This window comes from Canis lupus, chromosome 23 (genome assembly GCF_003254725.2).
Source record: "Canis lupus dingo isolate Sandy chromosome 23, ASM325472v2, whole genome shotgun sequence".
Classification (NCBI taxonomy): Eukaryota; Metazoa; Chordata; class Mammalia; order Carnivora; family Canidae; genus Canis; species Canis lupus.
Window position 1 is genome coordinate 50325150 of NC_064265.1, and position 14510 is coordinate 50339659.

Below are 14510 nucleotides of genomic sequence, written 5' to 3' on the forward strand. Positions count from 1 at the left end.
ACAGGACTTGATGTGTTACTTTGTGACAGCTCTTTCATTTCTGACATATGGTCATGTTGCTATCTAACCAGTCGAGTTTACAAGCAAGATGACTAGAAGATAATATCATAGTATTAGCTAAGAACACGTTTAGCTACAGTATAACAGAAAACAAGCTAACCAAATTGGGGTTACAATGAGTTGAGGGGTGGCCACTTTAGGACTACTTCCTGCAGCAGCTTCAAGATATCATAAATGACTCAGACTCCTACCTTTCTGCTCCAGAATCCTTAGCTTGTGGGTCCTATCTTCATATTTCCCACATCATGTTCACTTTCATTTTTGTCATGAGGCTCCAATGTCCATCCTTATATTAGTATTCTAAGAGAAAGAAGAAGAAATGGAAAGTATATCTATATATATTAAGGAAAAGAAATGTCTTCCTAGAAATTTTCATCCTATGCCTAGAACTATATGCATGGCCACTCATAAGTATATGGGATCTAGGAAAATGATTTTTTTTTTTTTTTTGGCTAGGCACATTGCTAGCCCTCCTCTCTCCCCTCTAAAAGTTATCAGGTAAATAAATAAATAAATAAATAAATAAATAAATAATAAATAAATAAATAAATATTATCAGGCTTTTTCTGAGAAAAAAAAGGGGCAATAAGTAGTATCTGCTGCCCCTTTTCATAAAAGGAATACATTCATCTCCCCCTCGTCCCTGCAAGAGAAACAATCTCAAAGTCTCATCCAGTTACTGTAATGAGCTCAGAGTCCAGGATCCAGAAGTTCCAACGATATGGAGTACTCCCAATCAATTGTGTGGCTCTTCATGCTCCGGCAACTAACTTTTAAAGAAAAGTTATTTGCCTCAATACTCCTAAAATAAGTAACAGTAGATAGACAAGGTACAGGATGTTGGTAAAAGTCCCATTTAGGAAAGGGTAAATGGGAAAAACACAGTGGTCACTACAGAACATCTCCAATCCTGTTGGATAACTGTTGCAAGAAATCTATGCCCTTGGTCAGTTCATCAGTCAGTTCCTGATTCGGTTCTGTAGGAGGACCTTCCTATTCCATTTCTTCCAGGGGTCCTCTTGGACTGTTCCTTCTTGGAACCCAGATATTGTAATGCTGCAAGGAAGCCCAAATTAGCCATGAGGAGAAGCCTTGTAGAGAAAAACTAGGGAACCCAGCCAGTAGCCAGAGACATACGGCCCTAGTTGAGCCAGGCCCAGCCGTTTAGGGCACTCCAGTCGAAGCAATAAGCATCCCCAGGTGCGGATGAGCCACATGCACCACGACCTGGCTTAATTCCTAAACCAGAGAATCCAGAATCGTGAGCAAGTAAGAATTGCTGTTTTAGGTCACTAAGTTTTGGGGTGGTTTGTACACAGCAATAAAGTAACTGAGTTATGGGACACCTGGGTGGCTTAATGGTGGATTGCCTGCCTTCTGCCCAGGGTGCGATCCTGGAGATCTGGGCTCCAGTCCCACATCAGGCTTCCTGCATGGGGCCTGCTTCTCCCTCTACCTGTCTGTTTGCCTCTCTCTCTCTCTCTGTGTCTCTCATGAATGAATAAATAAAACCTTTAAAAAAAATTTCTTAAAAAAAATAATAAATGAGGTATTTCTAAAAGAATAAATAACGTGTAATTTAACGGGTGGGAGAGAACAGAATTAAAAACACTTAATCCAAAAGAAAGCGTGAAGTGTAAGGACCACAGAACAGATGAGACAAAGAGCAAACAGCAAAATGCTATTTTTTGAACTTAGATGCTCGCTTCTAGGGCAGCCGGAGTGGCTCAGCGGTTTAGCACCTGCCTCCAGCCCAGGGCGTGATCCTGGAGTCCCGGGATCGAGTCCCACGTCGGGCTCCCTGCATGGAGCCTGCTTCTCCCTCTGCCTGTGTCTCTACCTCTCTCTCTCTGTCCCTAATGAATAAACAAATAAAATCTTAAAAAAAAAAAAAAAAGCAAACAAAAAGGAAACGTGCTTCTAGGTAACTCCGTGTATGAGCAGGCGCAGACCAAGACGCTGCCTTAACACAGTTTTTAAGCCTGAAAATTCAATGTTTACCTAGGAGCGTCCGAATCCTGTCGGTGTCATTCGTAGCTTCGCTGAACCCCCTGGACTTGATGCCGCGTGGAGCGCGCCTGCTGGGGGAGGCGCCGCCCTTAATCCACTTCTTGTTGGCGTCGTGTGGTTTAGAAGCGCGTGAGAAGATTGGAGACCCGTTATCTCCAGTCCTACTGCCGCTTAGCTCTTTATATAGGCGTTCCGGTGTGTGTTTGTGTTTTTTTGTTGTTGTTGTTTTCTTTTTGTTTTTTGTTTTGTTTTGTTTGTTTGTTTTTTTAAGGATAATAGTTGTCTTTTTCAACCCACGAAGCCTCCGAGCTGTGGGACTCAGTCAGACTTGAGGCCGCGCGGGCGGGGAGCAGCTCTTGGCAAGCCGCGTGCGCGTCTCTGTCCACGACCAACCGCCATCCAGGGCCCTTGTCCCCCGACACAGCGGGATCCAGCACGCAGGGCTTTCCCCGCACCACCGGAAGCCATCCGAGGACTCACCGCCCAAGACCTTCGTCGGCCCAGAAACTACGGCAAACTCGCGCCGGGTGCGCGCTGGAAGGGGGAGTCCGTGGCGCTGCGCGGGGCGGCGGTTGCCGGGGCGTCGCCGGGTCCCCGCCGCGTGCCGGGCCTTCCCTCGCGGCCCGTCAGGCAGGGGGCGGGCGACCCCGTCTGGCCGCGGCGACCGTAGCAGCCGTCCGGCTCCCGTCGGGGTCCCGCGGCGCCGAGGCCGGGAAGGCCGGCCGCACGGAAACGCCTCGTGCCGTCCCGCATCCCGTCCCGGAGCCCCTCAGTCAGTCAGGCGGCGCCCGCCCCACGCGGCGCACACCGCCGCTCCTCACGGCCGCGCGACCGCCACCCCACCCCCACCCCACCCCCACCCCACCCCGCACAGCGCGCGTGCGCGCGCGGGAGGACACGCCCCCTCGCGGGAGCACGCGGCCGCCGCACGCACGCACGCTCCGCGCGCCTCCCCACGCCGGGAGCGAGCGCGCACGCGCACGCGCACGCGCACGCGCACGCGGGGCGGGCCCCCCTCGCTCCGCACGCCCCGCCCTCCCCGGCGGCGCCCACTGAGCGCCCGGCCCTCTCACCCCGCCCCTCTCCCCCGCGGCCCAGGCTCCGCCTCCGCGACGGGGCAGCCGAGAGGAGGCGACCGGAAGCCACTTTAAAGCGGAGCTCGGGGTGACAGGCGAGCGAGCCGGAGCGGGCAGTGCGGCCGCTGCTCTCTGCGCTCCCGGCGGCGGAATGGCCCGCGCGCTGCCCGCCGCGGCCCCGGCCTGACCGTCGGACGCCCGAGCCCGCTCTCCGCGCGGACGCTGCCGGCGCCCCGGCTCCGCGGTCCGCGCTCTCCGGCGGCGCCATCAGGTGAGGGCGGCGGGCGGCGGGGGGCGGCAGACCCGGCGGGGATGGCGGGCGGGGGCGCCGGCCTCGCGGCGTCCGTGCCCCCGCGGGCTCCCTCGGACCCGCCAGCCCGGGACGGGGCGGCCTGCACCCCCGGAGCCCTCGCGGCCGCGGGCAGGTGTAGGATCGGGAGGCGGCGGCGGCGGCGGCGGCGGGGCCGGCACCCCGCGGGCGGACCCCGACCGACCCCGCGCGCTCGGCGGCGCCGCAGCCCACAACTTTGCGGGCGGTTCTCACGTCAACTTCGCGGGCGCACGAGCGCGCGCCGGCCTCGCCCCCCGCCCCCGCCCCGCGGCGCCGGCCGCCCGGTGCCCGCGAGCGTCCGAGCCCCGCGGGACGAGCCCCTGGGCAAGGTCGGTCGGGAGGCGGGGACGGCCGAGCTGCAGAGGCGGCCCGAGCGGCTTCCGCGGAGGAGGGGCCCCGACGGGGTCGGGACGGCGCGCGGGATGCTCGGGGACGCGGGGTCGGCCGGGCCGGGCGGCGCCTCCTCCGCGCTGCGCGGGGCTGCGGGCGGCCCGGGGGGCGGGGCTGCGGGGCCCGCGGCGGCCGGCAGGAGGCGTCCCTCGGACCCGGGCTCGGCGGCGGGGGGCGGCGGGGCTGCGGAGTCCGCGCCGGGCGGTCTCGGGGCGCGGGGGCCGGGGGAGCCCGGGGGGCACCACGCGGGGTCTGCGGGAGCGCGGAGTTCGCAGCGGGCGGTTGCGGGGCGGGGGGCGGCGGGAGCGCGGGGTTTGCACCGAGTGGTTTCGGTGCACGGGGGCCGGGGATGCCCGGGGGAGCCCGGGGGTCACCACGCGGGGTCTGCGGGAGCGCGGAGTTCGCAGCGGGCGGTTGCGGGGCGGGGTCGGCGGGAGCGGTAGGTCGCCGGCTGCGGGGGGCCCCAGCCCGGAGGAAGTGTCCCTCCAATCTTTATTTTTCTGTTATGCAAACTAATTGAGGAACAAGTCCTAGTGACTTCCCCACCGCAGCCACTCCTTAGCGCTCTGCCTCCTCCTCGGTCTTATTTCCGAGCGGGTCGGAGGGCAATAACAGGAAAAGAGCGTGCGTGCGCGTCCACTGCCGTGTAAATGAGACGGGTGCAGCGTCTCTTCCCGTGATCGGAGGGGGCCGGGGTGCGTGTGAGTGAGTGTGAGTGTGTGCACGCACGCACGCGAGGGGAGGCACGGGCGGGCTCGGCGTGGTGGAGAGGGAATACCACAGTCCGTGCCAATTGTGCCTGGAGGCAAGAGCACCGAGCGATGAATAATAACGCCTGGCTTGGCCGCCTTCCAGCCGATGTATGTCTTCTGTCAAGTTCCTCCTCCGTGAAGCTTTCCCCACGGTGCCAGCTCGCACTGGACTCTTGCTGCCTCTTCTTTTGTACCCACCGTGTGCGCTAGCACCTGGCCCCGTGCCGTTGAGCTTTGAAAGACGGCTGTGAGCTTTCCGCGGCCGCCCGCCTGTGTGCAGATTTTGAACAGTACTGTAAGCCTGTTTTTTTTCCGTTCTGGTGACTCTCGATATTTTCTTTTCTCTGGCTTGTTGTAAGAATACGGCGTGTAATACGTCTAAGGCAAAACATGTGTTCATCAGCTGTTAATTCCGGTCGCCAGTAGGCTGTTAGGAGTTCAGTTTTGGGGGAGTCCAAAAGTTACCGGTGGATTTTTCCTGGGTTGGTTTCCCTGCACGTCCCCCACCCTGGCCTTGTTCGAGGGTGAGCAGTACTGTGTTTTGTGTATTTCTCTGAGTTTGATCATTATGAACTTTTTAATGTGTAGATTCATGAATCTCTCCAGTTACATCTCTAATATTCATTTTTCTGGGGAGTCCGTTTTAGCATTTTGTTGTACCTATGAAGGCTAACAGAACTAGTCCTTTAACAAGTGCTTTTTCTTCAGTAATTCAGTTAAAAAAAAATATGGAGCACCTACTGCGTGCTTTGTGCTAGGCGTGGATGGTGCCGATCACCTGGGATGAGTGTTTGAGGAAGTCATGGACCCTTGCATCAATGATCTCTTTTTCTTTTAGTCACTTGGCCAAGACAGAAGATTAATTGCTCATCACCAGCTCTTCCACCTCGTACAAGGCTCATTAAATATTTTCAGAATTGGTTAATGAATGTTAGGTTGTGGAGGAGACACTCTTTGTCCTTCTACAAAGTTTTCTATATACTGGGTTTTCTAAGGGGTCTTATGCTTTGAAGAGAGCACGATTTTGGTCTCAGTTCATTAAGAATCTGGCATTTAGGGTGTGTTTTATATTCTTGTATTTTTCTGTAATATGGCTTCACTTACCTTAAGAGATAAAATCATATATGTAACTTTTCTGAAGATAAGGGGGAGGCCCTTCCTGAATTATGTAGTTGTGTTTGGTTTCCAAAGCAGTGTATAGTGGTTGCTGCTGATGTAGCTTCTGTTGCTAAACAAGCAACTGGAGGAGTATTCTTCCTCCAGTAGTGATAATGTTTTGGGGATTGTAAAAGTAGATCCTTAACATCCTGGGGGGATATATTGGAATTGAGAAATGCTTCAGTATGCTCCTGGCTTTCTCTCCTATAACATCTCAGTTGTGAGCCCCTGTTTCTTGAGTATATCCTCGTGCTTTAAATTCACTCACTATTTACCTTTGAAGTTTATCCTTCAGTTGATGAACTTTTTTTTTTTTTAATACAGTTTTTGTCACCTCGTGGGATAGGTGATAAAGAAACTGTGAAGAGAACCACAAAGTAGAGATGTGGCTTCCCTGTTGTCATCTGTTAGCCACACCTATCTCTACCCCTCATCCTCCACCACACCCTAGATTTAGTAAAAAATTCATACCTCAGCAGAATTACCAATTGTATATTGTCCACAAATGAATGTCAAGAGCCTTTTGAAAGATACTATATCTTTACCTGCTGTGGGCTTTTGAATAGCCTTGGCTGCTTGGGAGCCTTAATTTCTCAATAAAACTTAAAATTGACTCATAAAGCTGAAATACGGTATAAAAGGAGTGACTTCAGGGACTTAGTCACAGACTAAAGCAAAACATTTTGATGAATGAATGGGATCCAGTTGTTGTCAGCTTGTAAATGATCATCTTTCCTTTCCTTTCCTGGTAGGATTTTTAGACTCTGAGGAGCAATTGGAGCTAATCCACATCATGGAAATGGAAACCACCGAACCTGAGCCAGACTGTGTAGTGCAGCCTCCCTCTCCTCCTGATGATTTTTCATGCCAAATGAGACTCTCTGAGAAGATCAGTCCCTTGAAGACTTGTTTTAAGAAAAAGGAGCAGAAGAGATTGGGAACCGGAACCCTAAGGTCTTTGAGGCCAATTTTAAATACTTTGCTAGAATCTGGTTCACTTGATGGTGTTTTTAGATCTAGAAACCAGAGTGCAGATGAGAGCAGCTTACATGAACCTATAGTGAAAAAACCCCTGGAAATCAGTCCGTCATGTCCACCAACAGAAAACAGTATGTCTGTCCTGATTCCTGATGGGACAAATGTTGGGGGCCAAATACCGGAAGCCCATCCTTCCACTGATGCTCCAGAACAAGTGGTTCCAATCCAGGATCACAGCTTTCCACCGGAAACTCTTAGTGGGACGGTGGCAGATTCTACAGCAGGGCACTTCCAGACTGACCTTTTGCATCCAGTTTCAACTGATGTTCCTGCTAGTCCTGACTGCATAGACAAAGTCATGGATTACATTCCAGGGGTTTTCCAAGACAACAATTTTACAATCCAGTACATTTTGGACACCAGTGATAAGTTGAGTACTGAGCTCTTTCAGGACAAAAGTGAAGAGGCTTCCCTTGACCTTGTGTTCGAGCTGGTAAACCAGCTACAGTACCACACTCACCAAGAGAACGGAATTGAAATTTGCATGGACTTTTTGCAAGGCACTTGTATTTATGGCAGGGATTGTTTGAAACATCACACGGTCTTGCCATATCATTGGCAGATCAAGAGGACAACTACTCAAAAGTGGCAGAGTGTATCCACTGATTCCCAGGAGCACTTGGAAAGATTTTACTGTAACCCAGAGAATGACAGAATGAGAATGAAATATGGGTATGTATCTATAACTACTTTAAAGCTGTTGTTAATCCTGTAGAGAAGGTCAGGAAGCTAAATGCTTCTTAGTAGGGTGGTTTCTTTCAGTAGTAACTTAACAGGTTTTACTCTTTTGGCTGTATGCTATCCTGATTTTTCATGTTGTTTGAATGCAGACTATTTACCTAATGAAACAATGAAGGTTTTATGATTTGAACAATTCAGATGTCACTCTGTTCAATATGTGTGTGCCTAAGAAGTTGCATATACATTGAATGTTGTGAGTCAGATACTGTTTTAATGGCATGCGAGTTTGCTTTTGAAAGAAAATCCAGGGGATCCCTGGGTGGCTCAGAGGTTTAGCGCCGCCTTCAGCCCAGGGCCTGATCCTGGAGACCTGGGATCGAGTCCCGCGTCGGGCTCCCTGCATGGAGCCTGCTTCTCCCTCTGCCTGTGTCTCTGCCTCTGTCTGTCTCTCTCTCTGTCTCTGTCTCTGTCTCTGTCTCATGAATAAATAAATAAAATCTTAAAAAAAAAAAATCCGAGGTTAATCTTAAGGTAGTATAAATAATGAATACCAAATTTATCTAATTTTAAAGTTTCGCATAGTGAGTAGCTGCTGTTTTTTATGGGGGAATAGTGTCATTTAGAGATTTTTGTGGCCCTCTTTCCATTTTGAATGGTACAGGTTTTTTGTGAACTTCTTCCCAAACTTCTGAATCATGCCCAAACATGTTGAATTTCTTTTAGTTTCCTTCAGGCTTCTTACCATTAAGTTTATTACTCTATCTTTCTTATAGATAAAATTGTTCTACAGTACAGGCTATTTTCTTCAACCTGAATAATGATCTGTAGGGAAAATTCATGTTAAGATATGTTTATCATTTACATGAAAACCAATTATCCTCAAGTTTTTATATGCAAGGCATGCAAATATATTTGGTTCTTTCATTGCGGATGTCCAAGCAATATTCACTCATAGGGAACTGAAATTTCCACATCCGAATTCCTATTTAATTGAATATAAAAATGAAGAGGAAAATAATATTTGCTACGTGTGAAGTTGCTAATGTAATGACAGCAATAGAGTAAGCATTACTCTTACGTTTCTAGTTGTTTCTCCTGTAGTACAGGAGTTAAAATATGTGATATTAATAGTTATTTGTCTACAACCAAAAGAAAGGATTAAAATGATATGAAGGGAGAACATATCTGTCCATGCTCCCTGACTTGGGAAACAATGAGGGCACTCTGACAGCTTCACAGATGATGAATGGCCTGATGTAGTATTGAAAGGCATGACCCATTGGAAGGAAAAATATACGGAGTATCCTAACCCATAAGTCCAAGAGAAACTTTTTTTCTTTTAGATTTATTTATTTGAGGGAGAGGGAGAGCGTTACACTCATATGCATGCACATAAAAGAGGGGGAGGAGCAGAGGGAGAGTGAGTCTTCAGCCAACTCCCTGCTGAACGATTGGGACTCATTTCCTGATCTCATGTCCCTGATCATGACCTGAGCTGAGACCAAGAGTCCAGCACTTAACCAACTGTGCCATCCAGACACGCCCAACAGAAACACTTTGTTAAGTCCTCTTTGTTCATTGTTCACAGATAACTTCACAGTGTAACCCAAGTGTCTGGAGAGTCAACAATCAATTGATGTCAGTAAACCACTTCTAAGTTGTCTAGTTTTGTTAGTCTTGGTGTTAACCTTCTGTGTTCAGCATAGTGCCAGGTAGGGCATTGTTGGCATTGTAGAACCAGGTTTTTGTTTTGTTCTTTTTTAAAACTTGCTCCCTTTTAGTATGAGGTAAGTGGTTTTCTCTTAATATTGCATTATTTCAGTTATGTAGTACACAGATTTGTGTATCTTTTTAACAACTTAATTATCATGAGATGAGACTAGAACTTTGCGGTCTTGTGTTTCAAAAGGGATGCATGGAAGGATGAGAAACAATATAAGGCCCAAGTTTAAGGCATTATTATGTAGAAGCCCCTTGGGATAAAAGTAAGATAATTTCAAGAATGTAGCTTTCCTGGGGCTCCTGGGTGGCTCAGTTAAGCATCTGAATCTTGATTTCCGCTCAGGGTCATGATCTCACGGTTGTGGGATCAAGCCCTGATTTGGGCTCTGCTCAGTATGGAGTCGGCTTCAGATTCTCTCTCCTTCTCTGGCTTGCCCTCTTACTCACTCTCTTGGCTAATAAATAAAATCTTGAAAGTAATGCAGCTTTTTGATAATTAATGTTTCATCTTGATAATGTTAAGTACTCTAGATTCTATCTTGCTTGGGTAGCAAAATTTTTAGATCCTGTAATAAAGCTAAGTACTTTTTAATTTTTTTTTTTTTAAGCCAACATCGTAGGAGACAAAAATGTTTTCCGTGTTATCTTAAAAATCTTTTTAATAAGTTATTGTCCAGGATCTCTGTTGCCCATGAGCTAGCAATTCTAATTGGTATGTCAAGGTAATTAATTTTATATACTCTCAAAGCTACTGTAATCCTTCCATCTCCAGATTGCAAAAACTGCAGAATAGTGGCCTCCCACTTCACTCTTATGAAGCAAATTTCCAGTCTGCTGAGTACTTCATTCAGCATCTTGGTACATTAAGTTTCTATCTGTTTGAATTGGTCAGGAAGAAACTAGCAGGATTATTGTCCAACACATTACATTCTGTTACCATGAACAAGGCAAGACAGGTATTTTGATCTCAGAGAATCCAAGAACTTTTAGGTCAGCAGCATATTGGGTATTTTATTCTTTGGTAGAATTATTAGGTAGGCTAAAGAATTAGACCTAGATATAGACTCATAAGTGTATATCATTGGATCAGTTATAAAGTGGTTGCACAGTGCTTGATTTCCAAATCTCTCTTAATGAAATAAACTAACGTTTATGTGACACTTAAGAGGAAAAATAGGAGTGAATTATTGTAATTACTAATGCTGCTGCTACATTGTTAATGGTAGTAAGTGGTCCTGTTCTGATAAAAATAGCAAAAAGTGTTAACAGTTAATTATTATTAGTAAAGTGAAGTTCTCCATGGACAATAGTAAGAAATATAAGATTGTAGATAGCTAAGTGTCAAAAATTAGGCTTTTGGGAAGTTGACCTGTGGTCATTGCAACCTGGTTTTCCTTGTATTCCAAAGCGATGTTGTGTTTCCTGGCAACAAGATGCAGATAACGGCATGTTGAGCCTTGCTGAGAGATTCACAAACAAGCTGGAGCAGCCCAGGTTCACATGGTTACCACATTATTTGGCTAAAGCTATTAATCTCTGTGGTCAGGCCTGTAAAGCTGGTCTATCTGTACAGATTGCACATAACCAGGAAGTGTGTGTTCAGCTGTGTATATGTCCAAGTCTGGCCCAGCAGTCTTTGGAATCAGAAATAATGAATGGCAATTGTTTATCCCACTTGTTTTCAGCAGTTTATATGACTTGGAAAGTCATTATTGTATACCATATCCATGTTACTTCATTGTATGGAACTTGGGGGAAAGTTCATAGTTCTGGGTCTCTAGCAAAGACAAAAGTTCAGAGTTTCAAGCTTTGCAGATAAAATTCTTTGTTTTGCAAATGTATTGGATTTAACATCTAAACCCAAATAAGATGTGCAGTATCATTTTATTCTCAAGAATGAATTTGGAAAGGAAGTTGAGCTAGATAAGTTTACAGGTCCCTTCCAACTCTTTAGTCAGGATGTCTAGATACTAAAATATTTTTTTAAAAAGGATTTCAATAGTAAAAGCTTATTTGGTTCATTATAACAAAATTATTTTAATTATTCTTTTCCAATTTTGTCTTTATCCCAAAGTATGATACAATCCCACTTTGCTTTCTCTGCTTTTATATGTATCTCCAGATGTTGATTGCTGACATAACTGGAAACTTAATTGTATGTATGAACTCCCCATGTTTAGATGCCAAGGCTTCTTTTGCACACGGGATGGGCTTTGGAGAATTTCCAAATTCCAAATACACAGTTAAGAAAACAACATTGAATGTTGTGTTTTCGATTAAGAAAACACAGTCTCCGACAATTTAGGCACTCATCCTTAGTAGAAAATGATACTAAATGGCAGGAGTAAGTAGTTTTGAAAGAGCTTTACTAACTGTGGATAATTGAAACTGTGCAGGATGTGCAAATTTCTCTTTAGCAACTGAGATCACCGCTGTTTTTCATATTATATTCATGTTAAAGTATGCCAAAATACAGAATAGTCTTCTACTTATCACCCATGAGGGAAAGGCACTCTGTGAACTTTTATTTGTAGGTAATCTGTAGGTAAAAATATGACCAGTGATTATTTCTAATTCTGAGTCCCTGAAAGAAGGAAGGGCGAGGAAGAAAGTACAAACCTAGACTCCATGGTTAATTTTTCTCAAAGGTCGGTGTTCTTTTCTCCTCTTCTGGAATTAAAGCTTATTGATATGAGAAAGGGAGTTTTACTAGTTTCGGTTTAAGCTTAGAGTGATGTTATAGTCTTACTTTTGAGTGATTTTGATTGTTAATTGCTCTTAGAAGGTTGTTTTGTTTTTTTGTTTTAATCTGGACAAAGGAAAATACCATCAGATGACTTCAAAGGAACTCCGTGAAAGAAGACAGGGGAAGTGCATATTAATGATAATATGGAACATATGCAATTTTCTATTTGACTTACGGAGTGGATTATCTAAAGTAGAGTAAGCTCCTGACTGAACTATTCTGGAATAGTTAAATTAGCCAAGTTAGCTCTGGCCTGCACAGCTGTGATGGTATAGGAACTAACTCATTATGTGTTATTGATAACACTGGAGAGAGGAGAACAGCTGAAACTTACTATGCCTTGTGACTTTTTGGTATTTCTTGAATATACACAGCTGGATGAGTTTGAATTTATTTTAAAAATTCCTGCCTCAGAGAAAGAGAGAGCTCCATAAGCAAGAACTGTGTTTGAAGTGACTTTCAAAATATGTGCCTTCTGCTTTAGGATAAAGCAATCCAATGAATTATTTTTTGTACCTCTTTATGCTCTATTTACATATGAAATAAAACTAATTGGCTTCTGTCTATACTAATCCAGAGAAGTTACTGGGTCTGTGTAGAGCTATCATGGGAATCAATAGCAATCATCCATTTATTCCCTTTCTGGTTTTTTGTCAATAAGGAGATTAGACTTTTTGAAGCAGCTGTCACCTGGCTTCAGGTTGGGGTCAGTCTGTTCCTGAAGTATTGACAGTAATGAAAATGAACTTTGCAAAAGCCAGAGATGTATAACTTTTAAATCAGAATCCATCTGTGCATCTCTGATCTTACTTAGCTGGTGATCTTAGCTTCATTTGGGTTTGGGTGCCCTTTTCTAAAGGGTGAAACCATATGTAGCTCATACAAACCTGGGCTACTCCAGAAATGCTACTACAGTCCAACCATTTGAGATTATGACCTCTTCTATTCCTTATCATCTGATTTGAGACCACCAGATTTGCATCCTTCGTCTGATTGTTAATAATTTTGATCACATTAGGACCTGAGGTCCTCTTAACATTGATCAGCAACTTTTAATAATTACTACTTCCTGTTTGAGAGTTGCACTTGCCTTTTTGTGGAAGGAAAACTTGAGTATATGTGTATCATTTTTGCAAAGGAAAAAACAAATGTATTTTGAACTAGAAGATTTTTTTTTTGGGACAACTATAAGTCTGGTTCTGGTAATTAGACACTGGTAATAAGTTTTGCAAGAAATTCCCTTCATAAAAGCAGCAGAATTTCTCTTTTAAAATAAAACTGGGATTCTTAAACTTAAGTGAATATGAGTAATTTTTGTGTCTTTTTGGAAGATTCTAGAGTACAGAGGGTTGAGCTATGTTCTATTTCATTCTGGGTTTGAAATTTTTAGGTAATAGCTTGAGTTGAACTATACTTTGCAACACCATAAACACAAGCTATACAAAGGAATAAAATACTTCTAAAGTTAACCATTTCTAGCAGCAAACCAGTTACATTTTAGATATGAAAAACTTCTTTAACAAAACCAAATGTATTCTTTTTATATTTATAGATTATTTATGGTAGTGCTTTCTAGGGACCAGGAATTCTACTGCACAGACTTGCCTATATTTAAAAACCCTGTAAGTGTTAAACCTAATCCAGCCCAGTCCCTGATACATGAACTTTTTAAAAGCCTTGAAATCCTAATATGGATTAATTCTTTGTTAATAGGGGAATCTGAAATTGCAAGGGGTAAAGTCTGAAATACATTTTGAAGTCGGTGGGGAAAAAAGCATTTTACGTAAAATCCATTTATTTGATAGTTTATAAGGTTTATATTTGATTTGTGCAAAATTATAGTATTTTAGTCTTAAGCTAACTATAAGCAATTCTGTAATCAATAAATTTTAGAAGTTGATGATACTAATAAACTTCTAATTGTGAAACTTACAATTTTTCTTGCTGACTTAACCTGTTACTGTTGCTAAGACAAGCACAGAAGGGAGTTAACTAAGCATTCCTGTTTGCTGTGTCCACACTACAAAATGTGTCTGTCTCCTTGATCTTTCTCTGCAATGTGCTGTTTACTTACTGGTAACACCCACTTGGCCTGTAAAGAACCTTTGCATGGTCATCACAATGAAAGGGTAGGCTCTTAGAATACTAGTGACTGTTCCCTTTCACATTTTACAGAAACCAGTGATTTGTGAGTATGTGTGCCACAAAATGTGTCAGGAGTGTATTAGAATCTCCCATGACTAAGTTATTGAGAAGGAGTTCAGGAAATTTGTATTCTTTATGCAAATGGATGTCCTTTATTTTGGCTCTATTGCTTCTGAGCATAAGGAGGGATTTGTGAATAATCTTATGTGAAACATAGCACTTCTCATATGACTGGAAAATATGTTTAGGCCATACTTGCAGGAATTTCTCTTTGTTGCAATTTTTTTTTCTTTTTGGATTAAGAGATCCTTTTTTTTTTTTTTTTAAATCCTTTTTCCTTTGACATATAGCCATAGAGTTTGGGTGACCTTCTTGCTTGAAATTTTAAACAGCACTAAATA

The 14510-nt window shown here is 44.9% G+C and overlaps 1 protein-coding gene across 2 annotated transcripts in view; it reads left to right on the forward strand.

Moving 5' to 3' along the window:
• The first annotated feature begins 3210 nt into the window (after window positions 1-3210).
• The window catches only part of LOC112652524 (TCDD inducible poly(ADP-ribose) polymerase), a 29813-nt gene continuing 18513 nt past the window's right edge, over window positions 3211-14510 (forward strand). Inside the window, exons 1-2 of one of the 2 annotated variants that reach the window (XM_025436119.3) lie at window positions 3211-3417; window positions 6530-7487. In XM_025436119.3, coding sequence (XP_025291904.1) covers window positions 6571-7487 — 917 coding nt within the window. In that variant the 5' untranslated portion in view covers window positions 3211-3417; window positions 6530-6570. Of the gene's footprint in view, window positions 3418-4636; window positions 4915-6529; window positions 7488-14510 lie in introns of those variants that run through there. The other variant, XM_025436120.3, reaches the window with a different exon arrangement.